This window comes from Myotis lucifugus, unplaced genomic scaffold (assembly GCF_000147115.1).
Source record: "Myotis lucifugus unplaced genomic scaffold, Myoluc2.0 scaffold_18, whole genome shotgun sequence".
NCBI lineage: Eukaryota > Metazoa > Chordata > Mammalia > Chiroptera > Vespertilionidae > Myotis > Myotis lucifugus.
In genome coordinates this window covers 3,089,748-3,113,331 of record NW_005871066.1, presented here as the reverse complement: position 1 = coordinate 3,113,331, position 23,584 = coordinate 3,089,748, and the positions used below count along the sequence as shown (strand labels likewise).

At 45.6% G+C, this 23,584-nt stretch overlaps 1 protein-coding gene across 1 annotated transcript in view; it reads left to right on the top strand.

The window, feature by feature from the left end:
- Nucleotides 1-4,692, top strand: part of BMPER (BMP binding endothelial regulator) — a 174,542-nt gene extending 169,850 nt beyond the window's left edge. Inside the window, exon 14 of the mRNA XM_014452760.2 lies at nucleotides 3,269-4,692. Within this exon, the coding sequence (XP_014308246.2) occupies nucleotides 3,269-3,450 (182 nt within the window). The 3' untranslated portion in view covers nucleotides 3,451-4,692. The remainder of the gene's footprint in view (nucleotides 1-3,268) is intronic.
- Nucleotides 4,693-23,584: the final 18,892 nt, after the last annotated feature.

The following is a 23,584-nucleotide window of genomic DNA, read 5'->3' as shown; positions in this document are numbered from 1 at the left end:
CAAGTCCAATCTTTATGACTCAGTTCACTTTCCGCAGCCTGAGTGCCTCTCTCAGTGCTGCCAGCATCTGGAGGAATGTGGATTTGGTGAAAAATAGCTCGCACTGAGGTGTGGCAGTGGCTCCTGAAGCTTCAGTGCGGGTTAGCATAGAAGGGCAATGTTTTTGAGGTACTGGCCCCCTTCGGTACATCTTGAATATGCCTACTGAACGCTCCTTCTCTAAGTTGAGTCCTCTTGCCCTCGAATCGACCAGAGGATGAATAAAAGATATGGAGTCAAGCCCCCTCACCCCGCCTGGTGTAATGCTGGGCTCAGCAGAACTTGGCGGATTTGTTAGCTGCGGTGAGGATCATATTAGATACAGAATCTATGAACTCTTCCTGGCCCAGAGCTATAGTTAGCACCGTTTCGGTGCACGCATTGCATTTGAAGGCTACGCATTTCGTGTCAGCATCCTGATTTCAGGGGCTGAATCTCAGAAGCTAAATTTACTTTTCTAATGGAAAAGGAATATAGATCCTGAAAGGTTCCATTTACCACTTACAATTATGGAGCCATCTGAGTGAAGTATAACTCCATCAGTGTGCTGTTGCAGGGGAGCCTTCCACACACACACACACACACACACACACACACTGAATTTCTGCAGATTGACACACACACACACACACACACACACACAATGAACTTCTGCACATTGAGACACACGCACACACACACACACACAGTATGAATTTCTGCAGATTGACACACACACACACACACACAATGAACTTTTGCACATTGAGACACACACACACACACAACGAACTTCTGCAGATTGACAGTGAGTACATGAGAAATTTACAGAGACATGTAGGATCCCTCAGTAGACTCATCTGGAATTGTGAAGACTAGAAGAGCACTCTATCCTTGGTTTTAGCTCCCAGAGAAGGGAAATTTTCCAGAGTAAAAAGCTTGGAAGTTGAACAAATAAGAAGCCAGCCAGGCTTGAAACTCTGAATGAATGAGGGACTTTCCACGTGTAGCCTGGATTTTGACAGTATGGTGACTACCAACCCGCACATGGCCACTAGCTGTGGGAGGAAGGACTAATGGGACTCCAGGGTAGCATGTGAATTACCAAATACAATGCACTATGCGAGTCACCATTTTTTAAGTACCTCGTAGCCCCCAGGACTACACTGGCATTTTTAAAAATACATATTTTACTGATTTTTTACAGAGAGGAAGGGAGAGGGATAGAGAGTTAGAAACATCGATGAGAGAGAAACATCGACCAGCTGCCTCCTGCACACCTCCTACTGGGGATGTGCGCGCAACCAAGGTACATGCCCTTGACCGGAATCGAACCTGGGACCTTTCAGTCCGCAGGCCAATGCTCTATCCACTGAGCCAAACCGGTTAGGACTACGCTGGCATTTTTATTACCTTGTGACACATATGATTTTCCCTTACCTGGCTTTATTCTTTTGATACATTTTATTTTAAATTACAGTTTACATTCGGTATTATTTTGTATTAGTTTCAGGTGTACAGGATAGCCATTAGACAATCATACTTTACAAAATTCCCTCCCCAATACTTCAGGTACCCAGCTGGCAGTATAGTTACTACAATATTATTAATGATACTCCCTATGCTGTAATTTACATCCCTGGGACTATTTTGTAACTACCAATTTGTAGTTCTTAATTCCTTCACCTTTCTTATCCAGCCCCTTAACCTCATTCTACTCTGGCAACCATCAGTCTATTCTCTGTATCTATGAGTCTGTTTCTATTTGTTTGTTCATTTATTTTGCTCTTTAGATGCCACCTGTAAGTGGAATCATATGACATTTGGCTTTCTCTGACTTATTTCACTTAGCATAATACCCTCTAGGTCCTTCCATGCTGTCACAAATAGAAAGATTTCATTCTTTTTTTTATGGCCGAGTAATCCATTTACCACAGCTTTTTAATCCACTCATCTACTGATGGGTAGGTACTTGGATTGCTTTCACAGCTTAGCTATTGTAAATAATGTTGCAGTGAACATCGGAGTGCATATATCCCTTTGAATTTGTGTTTTGGGTTTCTTCAGATGAGTACCCAGAAGCAGAATCACTAGGTCATAAGACCGTTCCATTTTCAATTTTTTCTTAGGAACCACCATACTGTATCCGTCATGGATGCACCAATCTGCATTCCCACCAACAGTGCATGAGAGTTCCCTTTTCTCCCCATCTCGTCAACACTTATTGTTTGTTGATTTATTGATGGTCGCCTTTCTGACATTGGTGAGGTGGTGTTTCATTGTGGTTTTGATTTGCATTTCCCTGATTAGTGATGTTGAGCATCTTTTAATATGTCTATTGGCCATCTGTGTGTCCTGTTTGGAGAAGTGTCTATTCGGGTCCTCTGCCCTGTTTTTAATTGGATTGTTTGTTTTCTTGGTGTTGAGTTGCATGAGTTTTTTATAAAGTCTGGATAGTAATCCCATTACCAGATATATTTAGCTTTACTCTTGCTCTGAGTTGCCTCAAATTGATTAATTCAACACATAATTAAAATGTGATTAAAATATGTGAACACATTTTCAATATCTTTGGTAGTTTTTTTTTCTGTTATGTAATTGTATTTATTTGAATATTGGTGTGTTTGCACAAAATGTTTGTATTCATCACAGCTCAGTTGCTTGAAGGATTCTTTGGAGTTCATTTTTCACAGTATTATCAATAACTAAATGACCTTATAGATTTTCTTATAGCTTTACTAATGTATAGTTTGTCTTATCTTGGAATAAAAAGCTTTCATTTTATTTTATTTTGAAGTTCACTGGCCCAGCAGCTGGATCTTTGATGTTATTTTTTTTAGGTGCAGGTGATCCCAGGGTGTTTGTGGAATGATAGGTGTTTATTATTCCTTTGTTAAAATGCAAAAGTATGAATCTCAGGGTGGGGTGGAGGGGGGGAGTTGGTGGTGGATGGGGGGGTGAAAAGCGATTAACCAAAGAATTTATATGCATATATGCATAACCCATGGACATAGATAGTAGTGTGGTGAAGGCCTGGGGGTGGAGGGGCAGGTTAGAAGGGGTGAACAAGGGATAAAAGGAGACTCCTGCATTACTTTCAACAATAAAGATCTTTAAAATACAGAAGTGACCCGTGTTGTGGAAAGGCCTGGGCCGTGGGTGACATGAGCCTGCAGGATGGCATCAGGCTGTGGGTGAACTGATGAGGCCATTTCTCTGCATCTCACCTCGGTCTCCTCCTTTCTTCCAGCCACCCAGTGTAAGCACGGGGCTGTGTACGACACCTGCGGCCCAGGATGTGCCAAGACCTGTGACAACTGGAATGAGATTGGTCCGTGCAATAAGCCGTGCGTGGCGGGCTGCCACTGTCCCGCCAACCTGGTCCTTCACCGGGGAAGGTGCATCAAGCCAGTCCTTTGTCCTCAGCGGTGACCTCTGTTCAGCAGCTAAAGACTTTGAAACCTGGTGCCCTTGACACTGGCGTGGAAGGGCCAGCGAGGGACTGCCGTGTTCGTGTGCCCTCCTGCGCGCACACACAGAGTATATACGTGTACATATATAGATATAGAGATATATTCAGAAACATTTCGTCATTTATATAAACTACAGGTGGATTATTATATGTATATTTTTTGCTATAAGACATGTATTGTTTCTAGAATCGTAATCTGTAAGCCATTGGACACATTGTATAAATAAACCAGGTGTTTTTAATTTAATAAGGCAGCATGCGGACATCTTGGATGGCTTTAACATCACATACGTTGTCATTTAGAAGGAAGTTTTTCTAAAAAAACCCCCACAAATCCTCAATTGCCTGCCTGCATTAATTTTAGCTTTGAATCAGGATTTGCAGTTGAGTGAGAAGTGCGTTTCTCTGGAGAAGGGCAGCTCTGTCTAGGGGTGTTTTGTGATTGCAGAGAAAGGAATGTTTCCGGAAAGAGATGGCTGCTGAGTGGGGACAGGCCCTAATGGTGCGTGGAAAGCAAGGTGTAGCTTCTTAGACGTTATTGGGTCATGATCTGGTATGATTTCCCACATTGATTGGCGGGTTGCCAAGAAATAGATATTTGTTACTGGAGCATAACCAAAGAATCAAATGGGTTCTTACCATCTTGTATATTCCTGGAGTCTCCTGATTGTATACGTGTGTGTGTGTGTGATGGATGCATCCACTTGTATGTCACGCATAGAGATTAAGGGGTGTCTGGGTGACATGTTAGTTTTATTGGGCATGAGCAAATATTTGGAGAAACTTGCACAGCATAAGAAAAGCTATCCATTTCTCTGAATCTCAGAACAATTTAGGATGGGCAAATCCGATGAGTCGCTGTAAGCCATCCCCATTTTGTGGCTGTTCCATTTATAAAGTGAAAGCCTTTAATTATTTATAGAGGATCCCCAGTTCAGTGCTATTTGGTGACTGTTAACACGTCATAATTATTAGACAGAAGGAAAGCCTTTACTGAGCTGTCGATTTAACATTAGTCCAAATGAAGAATGGTCTATATACTTGCGCTACTACCCTGATAGGTTACTGTTAGTCACCATGTGATTTTCCTGACTTCTTTTCAGCTGCATACGTGAAAATGTCAACAAAACAAAACCCACTGATGTCTAAAAATAACATGTTTTGCATTGTAGTAAATAAAGGGCTTAAGACTTAAAACTACACATTTTCCATTTCACGATGTGCTGTGCTGTACTTTATAAATAAGCTATGCCAACATCAGGTTCCTTGATCTCTAACAGCTCTATTTATATACATTCTATATACCCTATAATGCGTTATAAAGAGTATTATTAACAGGTAACAGCGGATCCCAAATTGTTGAGAGTCAGCATGTTGCCATCACTTGTGAAGACATTTGTGTTCAGCAGACGTTCCTGACGGATGGACTGGATTTCTTACGGGACATGTCTCGTTGTTGGAGTGAGCAGAATAAAGCGCACAGTGTAGTAGTGACTGAGGAACCAGGGAGTGTGGTTGTTACTGTCGTGCTTGGGTCCTAAATACCCCACTATCTGGGACCCACGGTAGCCAGGCCACCGCGTCAGTGCTGTATGTAGAATGAGAGCCTGGGTTTAGGAGACCCCTTCCAGGTGTAGTCTGTGACCTTGTCCCTATTGTTTGAGGATTTGGAGCCCCTCTCTTGCTTATCTGTAACGCAAAGAGGTAGTGTCCAGGCAGGGTTAAGAACCAGGCGGTCTCGACCCCCTGCCACGACTGAGATGACTTGCATAGTCATCCAGACACAATTTGCAATCACGTACTTCTAATTTCATCTACTCCCACACTGTGCTAAAAGGAGGCAGAGGGAAATCAGTTGATCTGCCCTGTTCCTTTTTTTATTTAGATCCTCTTTTAATTGCTTCCCAGTTCACTCTTTATGAGAGAGGGATGCAGCAGGAAGGTGATGCAGAAGGGGAATTGTGGGTGGTTATTTACTGCTCATGACTCATCCAAGGGCTGAGTGTACCCTGCGAGACGCAATAGCCTCTTTTTCAACGTTGTCAATCACAGCCAACCCTGGGGGATGAATGATGAAGGCCCTTTTTCATGGATCAATTTCCTGAATTTGGGTGGCTTGATTACAAGTTTGTGTGACATTTCTTCTCTGGGGTTTAGTTTAACCTTCGATCTTTTTTTTTTTTTACCCCCATGCCTATTCGTAGAAGAAGGAAAGAGAGAAGACAGAGGGGAGTTTGGGCCTACTAAGTGAAACAGCTGTCTGATGAGGGAGGGAGGGGATGTCAGCTCAACAGTTGGTTTCCGTTTACTGTTATTGCCATGGCTATAGTCAAGCAATGATTTTCGGCTCATGACTGATCGTAATGCAGATTAACCAAGTGCTTCAGTGATAGTGGGCCCACTTTGTTCACATGGGATGTTTTCGTGGGTTCTCAAAGGCAAGCTCCTGCAGAGTTAGGTGACTTGAAGTGAAAATGTTCCATTTCTCTCATTAATGTACATAACCCAGGCTAGCAGTGAGTGTGGGTTCCGTGATACCTATGGAATTAATAGAGAAGTGGATATGCTCTGTCTACATGTATAGAATCCCTGTGTGGGTTATGCTATCAGCTATGAATATTGAATTGATGAGGGAACCAGCACTATTATGATTCTCATTACACATGGTTCTAAGGAAAAGAAAGTTCTTTTCTTTCTTCCTGTGAGAATAGGAATGTTTGAAAGTTTGGGGTTTTGTTTTCATTGATTTGAGAGAGAGAGGAAAGGAGAAGGAGAGAGAGAAATATTGATGTGAGGGAGAAACATCTATCAGTTACCTCCCATTTGTGCACTGACCGGGGATCAAATCTACCACCTGGGTTTGTGCCCTGACCAGGAATCAAAACCCCCGACTCGTTAGTACACGGGATGATGCTCCAACCAACTGATCCATAGCAGCCAGGGCCCAAATGAAAAGTTTTGAAGTAGGAAGGAAAGGGGAACCTTGACATTGATAGCAGTAGTTATTTATTAAAATGTTGGCTCCGTGTGGGTTCCGTGATACCTACGAAATTCACTGAGAATCACCAACTCTCCCCGTCAAAGGTCTCTCCCTCTGAACTAGTTGCATGTGTCCTGAGCATCTGACCACCAGCCTGTGAAAGGCCACCACCCAACAAAACAAGAAGGACCGGGAGGACTCATCCCCCAGCTTTCAATGAACATGGATAAGCCATTTAACTGGAAAAGTCTCTCTTATTATGAAATATTTCAGACATACAGAAAGGTATGGAGACTAGTGTTGCAAACACCCATGAATACATTACCTAATTAAGAAAAATAACCTGATGGGTAGTCAGTACATTTTTGTTGGATAAATAAAATCAAGCCAAGAGCCATGGTTGCAACAGCTCCGTGTGGAGTGTTTGCTTGTTGAGCTTCTGTGTACTTTGCTGCTTTTCGTCCCTCACATTCTCTGGATCTGACAAGCGTCGGGTACATGAGCCAGAAAGCTCTTGGTGTAGGAGAAAGAATGCCTGAGGGGACAGGCGCCAAGATATTTTAATCAGTTATCTCCTCCAAACATCACCCTCAGGAACAAGCAAAAATTGTCTCTGATTCTAAATCCTGATGTACAAGCCTTTTCAGAATCCAAGATTTTCATTCTGAAAAAAGACAGGTGGCCAAGAATGAGTACACGGGGAGAAAAAACGAATGCTGGTGATTATGCCGACCCTAAATGAGGACCCAGACACCGAGTCCTTTAGGCGACCTTTTGGGCCTTAGAGCCACGCTGCTCGGTTGGACTTCATGAACCTGACTGAATGACACCCGTTTGAAATCCATCTTCATCTAAGTTCCCTTTCAGCTTAATTTGGAGCAGCTTTCAAAAGATTAAGGTGAGGCAGAGTGAGCCTTAGGGATCATTCCGAGTGAGCCTGGCTAAGCAAAGTGGGAAGGGTGTTCCAGGTAGGGTTTTGTTCCTTAGGGAAATACTTTCCAGAGTACTGTATGCCATAGTGCATTCCGAAAATAACGTTTGTCTGGGTCCTGGGGTAAATAGAGCTGCCTGTAACCAGCACCCCTAGGGACATCTTAGGTCCCGTCCAACTGCTCCAAGAGTGGAATGGATGCCTACCCCTGTCACCCCTCCCCCACAGCTCCCAGTGGGCTGTCGCACTGGCTGGGAAGAGCCGCTTCAGGGCAGATCCAGCTACGGAACAGTGTTAAGCAATGGAGTCGTCTCAGCAAGTGGAGTAGAGGTGACATTTTTGGATAAAAGAGCAGGTGGGAGGCCCCTGAAATAGTCCAGGTGAGACACCATGAGCCCCCAAACTTAGGAGATGAAAAGGGGAGAAGTTTGTGACAGATTGGATGATAGGTAGGAAGATTTTTGGCTGGAGTGACGGCGCCAGTCTGTCACCCGAGGAACACTGCTGGGGGAGCAGCTTTACTGGAATTTCTACTGTAAATCAGATTTCTTCTTTGGTTGTATCCGGTTCAGTTCAACAGACATCCTGAGCTTTAGGACTAAGAGATGGTCCTTCTTAAGACAATCACAGTCCAGGATGAATGATTTGTAAACCAGAGGATCACACAGCTGACCGTGGAGTCTCAGGAAGTCCAATTTCTGCTTGGGGGCATGGCACAGTAGCTGGTCAGGGAAGGGGACGCCTGAGAAGAGCCTTATGAGGCTGAATAGGTTCTACCTTTGCAAAGACCAGTGTGTGTGTGTGTCTGGGAGTTCAAGGCATGAGTCTCTGTGTGGATGAGAAGAAGACAAGCAACAAGCCAGCTGACTGGGAATGTGGAGAACACAGGTTTTGGGGGACTGCTGGGGTACAACGAATTCACAGAACTTTTTTGAGCTGTGGCAATGGAGCTCGCATACCTTGAAAGGCCTTTGCAAGCCTCCCTTGGTTTTTAGTGAGTTTCAGGAAACATTGGCATTTTGTGATAAGCTCTCTTTCCTTCTTGCGTCTGGGTGTGTGCGAGTTTCTCTGGTGTGCTGCTGAGAACCTAGAGGGGAAGGAGAGGCTTCTAATGGACCTTCAGTGAGGAGGCATCTTTCAGACCCTCCAGACATTGGTTTCTTTAGCAGAACTGGTCCAGGGTAAATACATTTAATCACCACCTTTACGGACTTGGCTGTGGCCCCATGGCAGGGCTGGGGGATGTTTAGGGTCCAAACAGTTGAACCCGCCAATGTCAGCAGCTCTTGTCACACCTACAGACAAAAGGCCTGAGAAAACAGCTCACCCAGAGTTCTGGTTGGAGCAGATCTGTTATGTTGCAGCCCTTGGTGTCATAGTCCAGCTTATGCTTTAAAAACTGACATCAACACCTTCTCTGCTTCCTCCAACTGGAACTCGGCTGCCTAGGAAATTCCTCCGAGGGGTGCTTTCAGTGGTGAAATTTGGAGCTTTGGGAAATGTTTGTGGAGGAGAAAAAGTCTCACGTTGGCTCCGAAAATGTAAATACCATTAGTTATGTTGCCATTTGCACCATGTTCCTGCATAAAATTTAAAGAATCAGACTCAACGACTCCTCCTGGCTCAGCTGCTTAGACAGGCATGGAGGGGCATAGAAGTCAGCAGAAAGCCTGGTGATCCCACCATGAAGAGCAGGCCGCCAGGAACCGCATAGTGATAAGTCACTGTAAGGTCCCTGCAAACAATATGAAGACTGTGACTCAATGTATCATTGGCAAACAGTATAGATTCCAAACACTAACCTTAACCCTACCTGAAACCTTAACAATAACCTCTGACCCTAACCCTAACACTACCTAAAACGCTAACCTTAACTCTAACTTCTAACCCTAACCCTACCTGAAACTCTAACCCTAACCCTAACCCTATCCTGAAATCCTAACCCTAACCCTATCCTGAAACCCTAACCCTAACCCTATCCTGAAACCCTAACCCTAACCCTAACCCTATCCTGAAACCCTAACCCTAACCCTAACCCTATCCTGAAACCCTAACCCTAACCCTAACCCTATCCTGAAACCCTAACCCTAACTCTATCCTGAAACCCTAACCCTAACCCTATCCTGAAACCCTAACCCTAACCCTATCCTGAAACCCTAACCCTAACCCTATCCTGAAACCCTAACCCTAACCCTAACCCTAACCCTATTCTGAAACCCTAACCCTAACCCTAACCCTATCCTGAAATCCTAACCCTAACCCTAACCCTAACCACAGAATATGGATTCCTAACCCTAACCCTAAACATAAACCTAAATCTAACCTCTAAGCCTAAGCCTAAACCTAACACTACCTGAAACCCTAACCATAACAATATCCTCTAACCGTAACCCTAACCCTACCAATAGCCTCTAACCCTAACCCAAACCCTAAAAATAGCCTCTAACCCTAACCCTAACCCCAAACCCTAACCCTAACCCTAACCATTAACCCTAAACCTAACTATAACCTCAAACCCTAACCCTACCCCAAAGCCTAAATCTAATGACTAACCCCAATCATAACCACACAATATGGATTCGTAACCCTAATCCTAACCCTACTCAAACCCTAATCCTAACTGTACCCCAAACCCTAACCCTAGCTCTAACCGTAACCACACAATATGGATTCCCAACTCTAACCCTAACTCTAACCCCCCATGCAGTATGGAGTCCCTTAACTCTCTTGAAGACAGTTGGACCAGGGGGGTATCTGTCTTAGGAAACTTGCTTGCTCACTTCATTGCTCTCAGAGCTAACTGGCTATGATAGAAAATTAAAGCAAGACGGAGGAGGGAGGATGGATAGACAGGTTTATCCGCAGTATATACCCCTCCTATGTACCCCTAAAACGTAAGGGGGACATAGGGCAAAATGCTTGATGACACTAAGGAACATTCCCTATGCTGTTCAATGAGATGACATTTGGGGAATATCTCTTTTCATAGTCAAAAAAACTCAACCTGAGCAGTTTCATTCCCATGATGGACCCACTCAGCTCCTTTGATTCTGTGATTCTCTGAAAGGAATTGGGGAGAATCCTTCCAATGGTCTATTAATAGCCAGGTCACCCCACTCAAAGGCCCTGGCAGGGTAATGTAGACCCTAAACCAGTTTGGGTTTACTTGATTGAGATCCGCCCCCCACTCCCCCCAATGGAATTCATGGCATGATTGTCTTGCCCATTTCTTTGCTTTGTCCTTGGCTCCGGCCATAGAACTGTTGGGTTGCTTTGGTTAAAGGAGATAAAGGTGGCAGCCAGGAGAGCATCCCAGAGGAACTGGCATGTCCAACTGAGCTGGGAGATGTTTACAATACCTGCTGTTCCTGGGGGTCAGAGTGCATGCATCAGCTTCATCCTTTTGTTTGGGGATGGAGAGTGGGCAGAAAGGCCTTTCCTCTCTGAATTTGCTATTTATCTCCTTTGGTTTTACTTTGGGGGGAGGGGAGAATGTCAAAAAACAATATGCTGAACACATTTTAATTTATCATCTTACAAAACTTACAAAACTTGGGTAAAATAAAAACAGTTTTCAAATTTGGGGAATTTTATATTTCTTTGGACTCAAGTGCTGCCTAATCTATTCTTAACATTTATTGAATGTTAAGATTTTCATATTTAGTTGTTTTCAAGTACATATATTTGAATGTAATTTTCCAAAGCAACTCTGGTTTTCCTTGAAATGGGTTCCATGAGTTATTGTTCATGACCAGCTCATTTGGGCTATCTGTTCAGTGACAGCAAATGCATGGCAATTCTTGCCTAAATAATGCATATGCACATTATTTTCCTCACATAACATTGATTATTTTTAAATCAGTAATGCATGAAGCTTCATTTGTTTATGTTCCTCTGAGCACAAGCACACGGTCCTTCTTACTATGAAAGAAGAGGCCCAGGAGGAGCCAGGGAGAGGCTGCCAGGCCAACAGCAGAGACCCAGCAGATACAACCACGTGTGTCTGTTTGCAGCACAACCCCAAGGGCTGTCTCACGCAAGAGCCATGCAGATGTGATTTATCCATGCTGCCTTCAAGCAAAGGCAAGCAAATAAAATCCAGTTCTGAGATTCTCACCCTCTGAACGGCATGGCATGACCCACACTGTCTTCAAGAATGTGCCTTTTATGACACATGGGAGCAGGGTCCCCATGTCTCAAGGCATCCACTGAGCACCATCAAAGCTGTGATCTGCCATCCAGATGTCTAGGCTGTTGGGGGTAGGGGCCAACTTCCAGATAGACTGGCCTTCTTATGGCATGAGCTGGCTGGATGCTGGGAGCTGTGTGGACCTGGCCTGACTTGGTGCTTAGACCCGGATGTGAGCAGGTGCTCTAGGCAGGCCACTGCAGGTCATGGGCATGGGTATGTACATGGCCGGGGAGGGGTTCCTGCCAGAAGTTTAGTGAGCCTGTAGGAATGGCCTCGCTCTTTGTGCTCATGCTCCTTCTCTGGCAGGGAGCGGAAAGGCCTCCCTCACAAGACCAGAGGTTCTCAGTATTTCTAGCCAAAGATCCCAGCAGCTGGATTGGAGCGTACAGGGCCAATGATAATTCTTCCACTCAGAGAAACAGACCACAATGTAGCTTTTTGAGATTGTTCACGAAGAATTAAAACACATTGGCATGTCATCTATTAATGTATGCCACTCTCCCTTCCATACGTGCTCCCTGCCCCTTTATAATCCTCCTCTCTTCTCCCTAAATCAGATGCCCCATGCTTCTCTCTACCATCCCCCCGATCTGCATTCCAAACTGGCCTGCCCTCCTGGTAGCATCTTAAGTTCCAGTCCTTTCCTGGCACTTTAAAAAATGTAGCTGATCGGGTTTCTACTCCCTCAAGAATCAATTTATTGAAAACCTATTTGAGATGCTCTGAGATTTATGCAGCATCAGTTGTAGGTACCATACTTTCCTTTCCTTATCTTGAGTCTTCTGGAATTTAACATCTTTGACCAGTAGACTGGCTCTAATGTGGGCATTTAAGGCACCATATGAGATCAGAGGGCAGGTGGACAGTCTTTCGCCCCAGCAATGTAGATGCGATGTAGACTCTACCTATGTAGGGGACTGGCTCTGTTATGTGGCCTTTGAAACCTTTCTTGTAACTATTTTTGTTTGTAAAACATTTCTTCTATTTTTAGGTAGAATGTCTATAATTTCTGATGTCAAAAAGCCATCAGAGAAAGAAGGTATTATTTAATTTGTCCTCTGTGTGTCCTGACCTGTGTTCCCCTTCTCATGAAGAGTGGCCTCACCTACTTCCTTATAGCAATACAAGTGAAGGTCACAAGACTTTTCCTTCTAAGGGACCTGGATAAAATTCCAGAAATAAGGCATCAGAGTACAGCTCAGTAAAATCAACTTTGTTGCACATCTTAAAAGATAATGAAGTTCAAATGAGACAGTTTTCTGATCGGATGATAATATATAAAATGTATTTGTCATCCCTCTGCAACATGGCTTATCTCTTATCTCTCGAGCCAAATGCAGTGAATGTTAGTTATTGTTTATGTGCGGGGTTGGTGGCTGTGAATCCTTTCCCAGACTCTGTGGGAAAGAGGGTTATGAGCCACTGGCAAGGTCTTTGTAAGAGGGGACCAGTTTGATCAGCCCTCCTGAGCTTAACTGATGGGATGGATTCCATGGCTACCCGAGAGTAGCTTATCGTCAGCGAACACATTCTAAAAAACACAACACACACACACACACACACACACACACACACACGCACGCACGCTAATGACAACGGGAATTCACGGCACCTTTAGGAGTCTTTTGGGTAGAATTTTATGTTTCATTTGACCTTCTGTTTGTGATACAGACGTTCTCAAACATAAAAACGAAACGAACCAGTTCAAGCTGCTTGTCAAATTGCAGAGCGGAAACCTCAGCTTACTACAAATTGGCCTAATTAAACCGTATTAACACTGGTACCCTAGGGTGAATTTTTCTCCCTTGCACAAAGGATGACACTGCCAATTTCCATGTACAATGCGGGCGAGTCTGATGCTTTTATGGGTGATTTTCCAAATGGGGATAGTAAATGTGCCAGGGACGGCGTCTCTAAAGCAAGGGGGAGGTATAACTGCTCCATAATTGCCATTTTCATTTGGGCAAATTAAATGGAAATGAAAACAAAAACCCTGTCCTGCCTCTCCTGTGGCTCTGCAACTGAGCCTCGGGCTGGGGTTGCAGCTGCGGACTGTCAGAGGTGCTCCTGGGGACTTAACTGCTCATCCTCTCCCACCCGCAACCACTTCTCTCACTTCCTTTTCTCCTTCCTGAAACCTCAGAGGGGATCTGAGTGGTGGGAAAAGGCTCCCGCCAGACAATGTCCCTCTGCAGAGGTGGCCATGCTGACTTTCGATGACAAGCTTTTATTCTCATGTGACTGTCCTTGCAGTCACAGGCCACGGCGCTGTCTGTGGTTTCACTGCTCCCTGCATCCCGTCAGCTCTGGGAAGAGTCACCATCAGGGAAACAGTGGGATTCAGAGACCCATTGTATGCGAATGTAGGGGGGTGCTGTGAATGGAGTCTGTGAATGTGGGGGTGCCGCCACCCCCAACACAGGGACCATGGAAGACAAGTGGCCTCGTCTCTTCTGCACAGTCTGTTCTAAATTCCAGACTCAAGTCATCCAACTGCTTCCATGCCATCTCCGTGTGGAGCTCTAACAGGCAACTCAACCTTTCTGTGTCGTCCTGAGCTAAGCTCATCGTGTCTGCCTGCCCACTCACCTCACCCTCCTACAGGCTCCTCATTTCAGGAAAGGAGGTGAGCTTGGAGTTGCAAAGCCTCTGCAAGGAAACTCAGGGTCACCAGTGAGGGACTGAGAAGACCAAAGAGGAAAGAGGGGACTCCCATCCAAGGGAGTGTGGTTGAACTGATGACTGCCATGGGCTCCTGGGGGCTCAGTTGCATCTGGCTCTCTCTGAAGAGCTGTTGATGTTAGCCGCCTATTCCCAATCCTCAATCATCAAAAGATGGCCCTGCGGTGTGAACTTCCTGGATCTCTCAGGCTTCCACAGGTACCCAAATGCCCTGGGACAGAAGGCAGGAGCCACAAAGTGCAGGCAGCCAGGCCAATGTGCCACCAGGCCAGGCAGACTATTGCTGCTCATCTCAGCTGGAATAAATTCCAAATCCCTTCTAAGATCTATGGTGTGTATCCTTGGTGTGTTGGTTCTTTGCTCCCTTTCTGACCTCATGTTGTACGTCTCTGCCCTTCTCTCACTCTGCTCTAGACGCTGGTCTCCACTGGCTTCTTGCTGTCTCCAAATTGCCAGACATGTTCCCATGTCAAGGCTTTTGTACCTGTTGGTCCCTGTTCCCATAATGCTATTCCTTCAGCTATGTGTATGTTTCATTCTTCATTCAAGTCCCTGCACAAATATCACCCCATCAAAAGTTTTTGTTCTAATCATCTTTTCTAAATAATACCTCCCCCTCCCAGAATCCATTTCCTTTCCCTCGTCTTTCTTCCTTATCTAAACATTATGAATTTATTCCTTTGCTTTTGTCTTCCCTTCCCCCAATTCAATGCTAGTTCATGAATGCAGGGACTTTGTGGGGTTTTTCTTTTGTTTTGTTTTTTACTGACATGTCTCTGTGCCTAGAATAGTCCCTGGCACACTGTAGACAAAATTGCACTCAATGAGGATCCTCCAGAGGGGTGGGTGGCAAATAGTCTAATCAGACACTTGCTTTTGGACATACACAGAGCAGGTGACAGTGTGAGGGTAGAAGGTCTCAGGCCTTGATGTATCCTGGAAAAATGCTGCCCTCTTGCACTGGTTCTCCATTTTCCATGTTGGATCCTGCAGGGGTCAGGTTGGCAGCATGGCCAAGAAGAAGATGCTAGACATGGTCACCTCAAATCTGGGTATTCTTACCAAGATCTCCAACATCACCGAAAGGAACTTGAGCACACACGCCTCTTCCTCCTTCACTCCAGGAATCTGATGAATAGAGCCATTGAGTCAATGACTTGAGTCTGGCCACCAGGTTTCTTTCAGCACAAATATGCACTTTCTTCCTTGGGATGAACAAACCTGCTTCTCCATGACTGTAATGAATTTCAACCTAGGAGAGGAGAGACGTAAAATTATAATCTGAGACCTGGTTTGAGATGTCAGTTTCATGCATCAGGCCACCCTGTGAAAAAGGAAGGAGGGAAGGTGAGTCGGTGCCTTGGTGTTGGGTTGGAAAGTACCTAGCATACAACTTAAGAACCTGGCTAAGGATGCTCGTGCTATATGAACCAAGGTAGTGGCCTACTTGGGTGGGGCTCATATGGTTCATGGGGAAATCTGGCCCATTGCCATTTTTTTAGAAATAAAATTTTATTGGAACACAGCTATGCTCATTCCTTACAATTTGTCTAGAAATATGTTCATGCTACAAGGACAGAATTGAGTATTTGTGACAGAGACAGTAGACTGAAATATATACTAGCTGAACCTTTATGGAAGTCTGCCAACCCCAGAGTGAGTGGGAGGAGCCAAGTTCTGAGAACCTGATTCTTTAGGATCCCAGTCCCTGCCCTATAACTTAGGATGTCTGCGAGCAACTGATCTATCCTCAGTGAGACTTGGTTCATTTAAAAGCTCTTAGCCTAAAGAAGGTACTCAACACAAACTGGCTGAACAGCAGCAGAAAAATAAATTACAATGTCATGGGAGTGTACCCTGTGCCTGTCAAGTGCACGGGGCTACAGTGACAATCAATGAAATGAGAACATTCACTGGGAACATTCTGAAGCCTGAAATTCTCTCCTAGTGATCACTGAAGGCCAGACTAGACTTCGACTGTCTACCCACAGCGGCACCTCAGGCACTGGGGGAGGTGGTGGCTCCACAGGTGACCTTCCCTGACCTGGGAGATTGAGGGAGAACCTACAGCTGCCCCTTAGAATGCTTCCTATGCTTAGAGGAGGAGACTTGCAAATGATTCCAAATGACATATGGAATAGGGCGGAATATGAAATTGGGTTGGGGTAGAGGTGGGAGGGACCACCTGAGGTCCATTTGCCCTTCTCATAAGACTGTCCTCAGGGTCTGGTCTCTTAAGGTGTTCTTGTTGCTATTTAGCGGTGTCTGTGCTATGTCTATATGTATAACTTGGATGATTTTTTTGTTTTTCGTTTTCTCATTCTGGGAGCCCCCTTCCTTATTTCCAGGAGTGTCTGTGGGGCTCCTGGAGAGAGCAAGGGAATTTGCAGTTAGAGGAAGCTGGCATTATATTCTGGGTTCCTCGTTACCATGTAGTGTGACCTTGAAAAAGTTGCTTCCTCTTTCTGAACCCCTGTTTCATCGACTATGAAATGAAGACAATCCATCCTCATTAAAGCACCATGAGCATTTTAATGAGACTGTACACCTCCCACCACCCCGTTCCCTGCCCTTTATAAAAATAGCTCGCTTCCAAATGAGATGTTTAAAGTCTGAGGCAGCCTATTGTCATTTCCAAGAGATGAATCCTGGCAGGCTGGTGTCTGATTATTTTTAAACTCTGCTAACATATATATAGAAGGTACGGGGGAGTGTACCCCTTACTTCTTTTAGAACAAGCTCCTGAAGGTCTGAGGATGTTTAAAGCAGAAATGTATTTAAATGCAGACATAGGTCATAGAAGGACAAGAGTCTCACATGGAGCCAGGCGAACGATAGTTCAATGAGCAGGTAGCCGGGAACCCACAGGTATCCTGGGCTTTCTCTCCGTTGTGTGTTCTTTGGGAGGCCTGTGCCAGGAGAGTCAGAGAAGCCAACTGTCCCTATCACTCACCTGAAAGTTCCAGGTACGGGATGAAGCACTTGTTGTTTGCCAGAAAACATTTCACTTCAGCTACTGTGAACCTGGGGCCATGAGAAGTTGTTTGCGTTCTTTGGGCCACACTCTGTGCATCACTCATTTGATGGAGCCTTCGGTCTCACGGGGAAGAGGGTTGGAGAGGTAGGGTGACGTGCCCACATATAAGCAGCTGGAATATGGCAGAGGCAGGAGTTAAAAAGTCCATTTGACTTACACGATTTCCCCAGCAACCTTGAAGCCCCAACAGGATGGCCTGCAGGAAGTGGGTGTTCTACTGAGTTCAGCAAACTGCTAATTGCTTAAGGGAGGAGACAAGTGTGGAGGATTGAGCCATCAGCAGTCGTTGCCCTGGGAGGGGTGAAATGAAGGCTTCCCACTAGATTTCTGCTGACTCACCCTGTTACATGTGCTCCCCACACGGCTTCCACTGTCATCAGGGGTAAAAGGAGGGGCTCCTTCTTACCACCAGGTGGGTAGGAAAGTCCTCGTTCCCTCCTCAGTCTTCTCTGACACCACCCCAGCAGGGGAGTTAGGCATCTCGTTACAACCTGATGAGTGTAGAAGACTATACTTTCCAACCACTTGTCTGATGGGGGTGCTGGTGCTGAGTAGGGTAGTTGTTGTTTTGCTGGAATAGGGTATTTGTTGCCTAAACGTTTTCTGTCTTGTAGGCTGGAGAGAGCAGGCATTTCTTAGAGCTCTTTTGTCTGTTCCCATCGGCAATCCTGGGTTGCTGGTTTCTCCAGCTCCTACTTTAGGGTATCTTAAGCAAAAAAGAAAGCTGGAGGGACTCACTCTTGTGTCATCAACTGGGTCCCAAGGACCTCAGCCAGTCTGCCTTCTCCTATCTATGATTCTGAACTTTCTTGTTTGTCTTATGCATGATGTCCAGCTCTTCCTGTACTTTCCCCGATCACTCTTCTAACATTTAATCCCACAGAATCTATGCTGGCAAAGGGAGCTGCTGAACCACTGTTTGGACACATGTCAAATGAACTTATGAAGAACCATTAAAAAAAATCCCTTTGCCTGTTGGCTACAATTGCACTGAATTTTGTATATTTGCTTGAAGATTGAACCTTGTTGGTGTGAGTGAGGAAACTGAATCTAAGACTATGCAATGAATTTTTACTGTCCCTGAGGTCTAACACAATTTACATTCAAACAGCTTCTTTAGGTTAAAAATATTTTTATGTGTATCAATCATATCATATGCTCTGTGCCCACTGCTTTGCAGGTAGTATCTCATTTAGCTCTCCCAAGAACCCTGTGCAATAAATAATATTTTTATTAGACCAACAAACAATGAACTACCTTGCCTATGGTCACATGCTAATTAGCAACTGAGTTTGGGTCATAAGTTAAGTTTCCTGATTTATACTCTATTTTTCATTCCTTATGTGTTCCAGAGCCTGAATGATTTTCCTCCAAGGATGATGGATTGCTTAGAACCTGCCAAAATTAGATAAATAAAACACTGTGACTGGATATCCATCACTAGGAGTATGGAAATGCCTCACTGAGATGTAGCAGCAACATTCTCTTTGTAATATATTTGTTACAGTGAGTTTTTTAAATAAATGTGTCAGCTTTCCTCCCATGGGAGGAAAGAAACAGCAAGCATAGACAACTCAAGTCATGGGACTATAAACAAAGCAACATTTTAAATAATTCCTCAGATAGTATTACACTTTTCCCTTTATGACAAAGTATTATGATTGCCTTCAATGGTTTGGGTTCAAAGGAGAAGAAAAATACTTGCCCTCACCCCCCCCCCCTTTTTTTGCCAAGTGAATCCTCACCCACATCTCCTGTAAGAACCACCTTTCTAAAGTAGGTGAATTCAACCTGGACGGGTTTCATGAAACAATAATTAAAGTGTTTCTGAGATAGTGTACGTCTTTATTCCCAAATATGTTCAAGCAGGAGCAATTTGAACGTAAGGACCATGGGCTGATGTCTCATGACTCACGGAAGTTGTGGAAATAATTCTCAAGAAAAACTTCACAGCAAGTCAACAATGTAGCTGGTGTTTGAGGAATGGAGGGAGGTAGAGGATGAGGAGCCTGAGGTGTGGACTTGGGTCTAGGGAACAGGCTGGGACTCAGGCAGGAGGGCCCTGGGCATGAGATTCTTGAACTTGGTTCTTGTGACGGCCTCAGCTGCTCAGCTAGGTGTCCAGTGTTCTGAAGTCTCCTGGCCCAGCCCCAGAGCATGCTGGGACCTGGCCCTCCATGCAGAGGCAGAAGTGACCTTCTGGGAGTGAATGAGTTATCTACTCCTGTCTCACAATTCACTCCCAAACCCAAAACAATAGCTTCTACCATCTCACAGAAGCTGTGATCAAGGTGTTAGGCCTGGGACCTCAGTCCACCTCAAGGCTCAGCCTGGAAAAGATCAGTGTGAAGCACACTGATGTGGTGTTGGCACGTGATTGGTTCACCCGAAGGCGAGTAAAGAGGTAACATGGGCCCTGCTGGCATGACAGTGCTTGAGCAGAACCCAGAGGTCGCAGTTCCACTCCCAGTCAGGACACATGCCTGGGTTAAAAGCTCGATCCCCAATAGGGGGCACGCAGGGGCAGCCAATCAATGATTCTCTCTCATCATTGATGTTTCTATCTTTCTTTCCCTCTCCCTTCCTCTCTGAAATCAAGAAAAAAATTTTTTTTAAAAAAAGAGGTAATTAGATAGAAATAATATTTGAAGAGATAATGAATGAGGTTTTCTAAAACATAAAAGACATTAACTTATAGATCTAAGAAGCACTGTAAACTCTTAACAGGATTTGCTATTTAAAGAACAAACATACCCAGGTACCCAAGACCAGGCACATAACTTTGAAATAAACAACTATAAGACTAACACCTGACTTCTCCACGGGAATAAGAAATCCAGAGAACAATGGATTTTCGTAGTTTAGTACGATTAGTATGAAAAGAAAAGCCAACCTAGAAGTCTACGCACAGCAAAAAATATTCTTAGAAATAAAACCAAAATGGATTTCTGAAAGTATATTTTCAGAAAAAAAAAAACAAAATCTGAAAGAGTTTATTGCCAGAAAGCATGCACTCGCGGGAATTTTCAGACAGAGGGAACCGATCCCACAGAGACACATGAAGATTCAGACAGGAATGGGGATGCAATCAAAAAGTTATTCGTGTGGGCAAATAAGACTGTGGGTCAGTAAATACTGACTGTGTGAACAGGAACGACAATGTCTTATTTTACAAACACAGAATAACAATGGCATAACAGCAATACAGAGAAGATGGGGAAAGAGGGAAGTGGCATGAAAGTGCTCCAGGGAGCTTTAAAGAGTAAAAACTTCTACTAGACTTAGTTAAATTGCCTGTTGTAGGTTCTAGGATAACCACAGAAAGACTCATGAGAAGACAGTATAGCTAAGATGCTAATGGGAGTAACACTGAGTGATAACAGAGGGAAAGGGTGGCTGTCCTTCCCTCTCTACGTCAGCGGTTCTCAACCTGTGGGTCTCGACCCCTTTGGGGGTCGAACGACCCTTTCACAGGGGTCGCCTAAGACCATCGGAAAACACATATATAATTACATATTGTTTTTGTGATTAATCACTATGCTTTAATTATGTTCAATTTGTAACAATGAAAATACATCTTGCATATCAGATATTTACATTACGATTCATAACAGTAGCAAAATTACAGTTATGAAGTAGCAACAAAAATAATTTTATGGTTGGGGGTCACCACAACATGAGGAACTGTTTTAAAGGGTCTCGGCATGAGGAAGGTTGAGAACCACTGCGAGTCTAAGTGGTCTATGTACTCAGGAAAACCCCTGGAGGGACTGAGCGTGACATAAATCCTTAGTTTGGTTTGGATGGCAGAGAAATGAGAAAACAGGTATAGCCTCTATTCCACACGCAGATATTCGTGAGCTTTGCCCTGGAAGTTAAAGGTATTCAAATGAGCCCTACAAAGAGGAATCAAAAAATACAGTGAGAGGCCAGCGCCCAGGTGGGATGTGAGCAGGGAGTGATACTTCGTGGTGGCGCTTGGGTTGCCTCTAAACCACCTTCATACACTTGTGGAATTCACAAGCCCAGGTGACAGGGGACAGGTGCCTCACCTGAGCACAGCAGGCAGGCGTCAGACGGTGAAGAGGGGGTGAGAGTTTAACCAGAGCTCACACTCCCAGCAAACAGGCCCCAGAGAACAAACCCCTCCTGGAACGTCTGAGAAATCTTTATGATTTGCTTGTGTACTTGTCTGTGGGATGAAAGGGTGGCTGGACTTCCCTGGGTGCTGGGGTGGTAAGCATTTTATCTGGAGATTCAAGCGCCCCAGAGAACAGGGGAATGAGGGGGTGCTGGCTGTGCATGTGATGTGTTCCTGCCCATGGTAGCCCTGGGTAGGTCCTACTATTCCCATTACAGTGTCCACAGAAGATAAAGTGTTTTCCATTCAATTCCTTCTCCAGCCCCTCCCCCTTCTCCAATCTCCACTGAAATGAATGGAAGATGTTAAGTTAGGGATGGTTATCTGGAATCCTACCTGGAAGCTTTTTTTTTTATCACAGACAAAATCCACTAATGAGGAAACAATGTCGTCTTTCACATATAAAACTGCTTTGAAGAAACTAATTTATGGCGAGTATTCTCTCCTCCAGGCTGTGTCCTGGGCTTTCTCCCTTCTAACCCCCCCACCCCCACCCCATCACACCTCTACTTTCATTAACTCAACCTGCAGGAAATCAAAGAGAGAGTGCTTTTCACACCTTTTACAGGAGAGGAAGCAAGGAGGTGGCCAGGACCGGCGCCAGGCAAGATCGCCAAGTCTCCGTGCTTTCTCAGGGAGCCTCTGGCTTTCCTTGGCAGCCTCCCCTCACACCTTTGTCTCTCCCATGGGCCCACTGTCATTTACTACGCCGCTGGTTGAAGTGTCTCCTCTGTCCTCACCGAATGGATCCTCTTCCACACTCTTTATTGCTTAGAAACAAGGAGCTGAGCGGGCTGCGGGCTGGCTGCCTAGGTTGAGAGCAGTGTTTTCCTGCCTATGGGGGAGGACACGATGTGCAGCCTTCGGGAGGTGGAGGCTGGGGAGAAATCCAAGTTATTTGTTGCAAAAATGTCCAGGGACTTCCAAGTGCTATCACAGGAGGAGGTGGGAAACACCAAGCAGGGGCCAAGAGAGTTAGAGACAGTTATGGATGAATAGGCCTCCTGTTTTCATGTTATTTTTCTTTCCCAGCTGCTTCTCTGTAGCATCAGCAATAAAAGCCATACATTGGCCTTTGCAGCCGCAGGTGGGCTTGGCCAAGGCCACTCTGTATCCCGCCAGCACCCAAGGGGACCTCCAGGGGCGTCCTGGATGGTGGCTGCTCCGGAGCAGGGAGGAGAAGGAGGCAGGAATGCCCAGTCTCTGGGGCTGCGACACGGGAAAGGAGACAAGTGAGTCCCTTGGGGACCAGGCAGTGTGTCCTATTTCCAGCCTGAGTCCTCCAGGAACAGGCCGGGTCATTTCACTTGTGTATTCTCATTTCCTTCAGGATCTTGACACATACCCTAGGGGTTCAACATGAAGATGCCACAGAAGAACGAAGGAATAAATATACGGGGGCCACAGCTCCCCGCTACCATAGATGATTTATGCCAATCTTGCACCCAGTATGTGTCGATCTCAACACGTTTGGCCCTCGGAGTACACACAGGCTGGCTCGCTAGTCCCCTTTGTGCTCACACACCTCTGTGTGGGCAACCAGGGCACCATGTGGGTCCATTCCCAGAAGCAGGGAATGGGGCCCAGTCCAGGCCGAGGGTAGGGTCTGGCCTGAGGGTGGGCACTGGGAGGAACCACAGCAGAAGCCAGGGTTCTGAGGACTCTGAAGGCTGGATGATGCAGAGCGAGTTGGGGCGGGCTGGTGGTCTCAGTCAAGACTAGTTTGGACATGGCAAGTGTCTGGGGGCAACGCCACCAATTCTGCTACTCTCAGCTCACCTGACCTTGGGCTGGTCATGCGTCCCTTGCCAGATGAAGCCACCCAGGTGCACCTGCCGTGGCAACGCAAAGCTTCAGTGGAGGCCAAGACTGGAGGGCACCTGTGGTTCAGGCCACGTGCCACTCCATGAGGTGGCAGGGCTGGGTTGGTCCAGGAGGTCAGATCTGGATGGCCCAGAGGACTCTGAGCCATTTACAGGGTCTGCCCCGAAGGAAGGAGATGTGGCCCGCGGGCCGTGCATCTGTTGATCGTGTCAAGGCTTCTGAGCGTCCCTCCCTGGATCCGGGCTGCCAGGCCCACCTGCCCTGGCGCTCACAGAGTCTCCACAGCAGTCAGCGCTGTGAGGAGCCA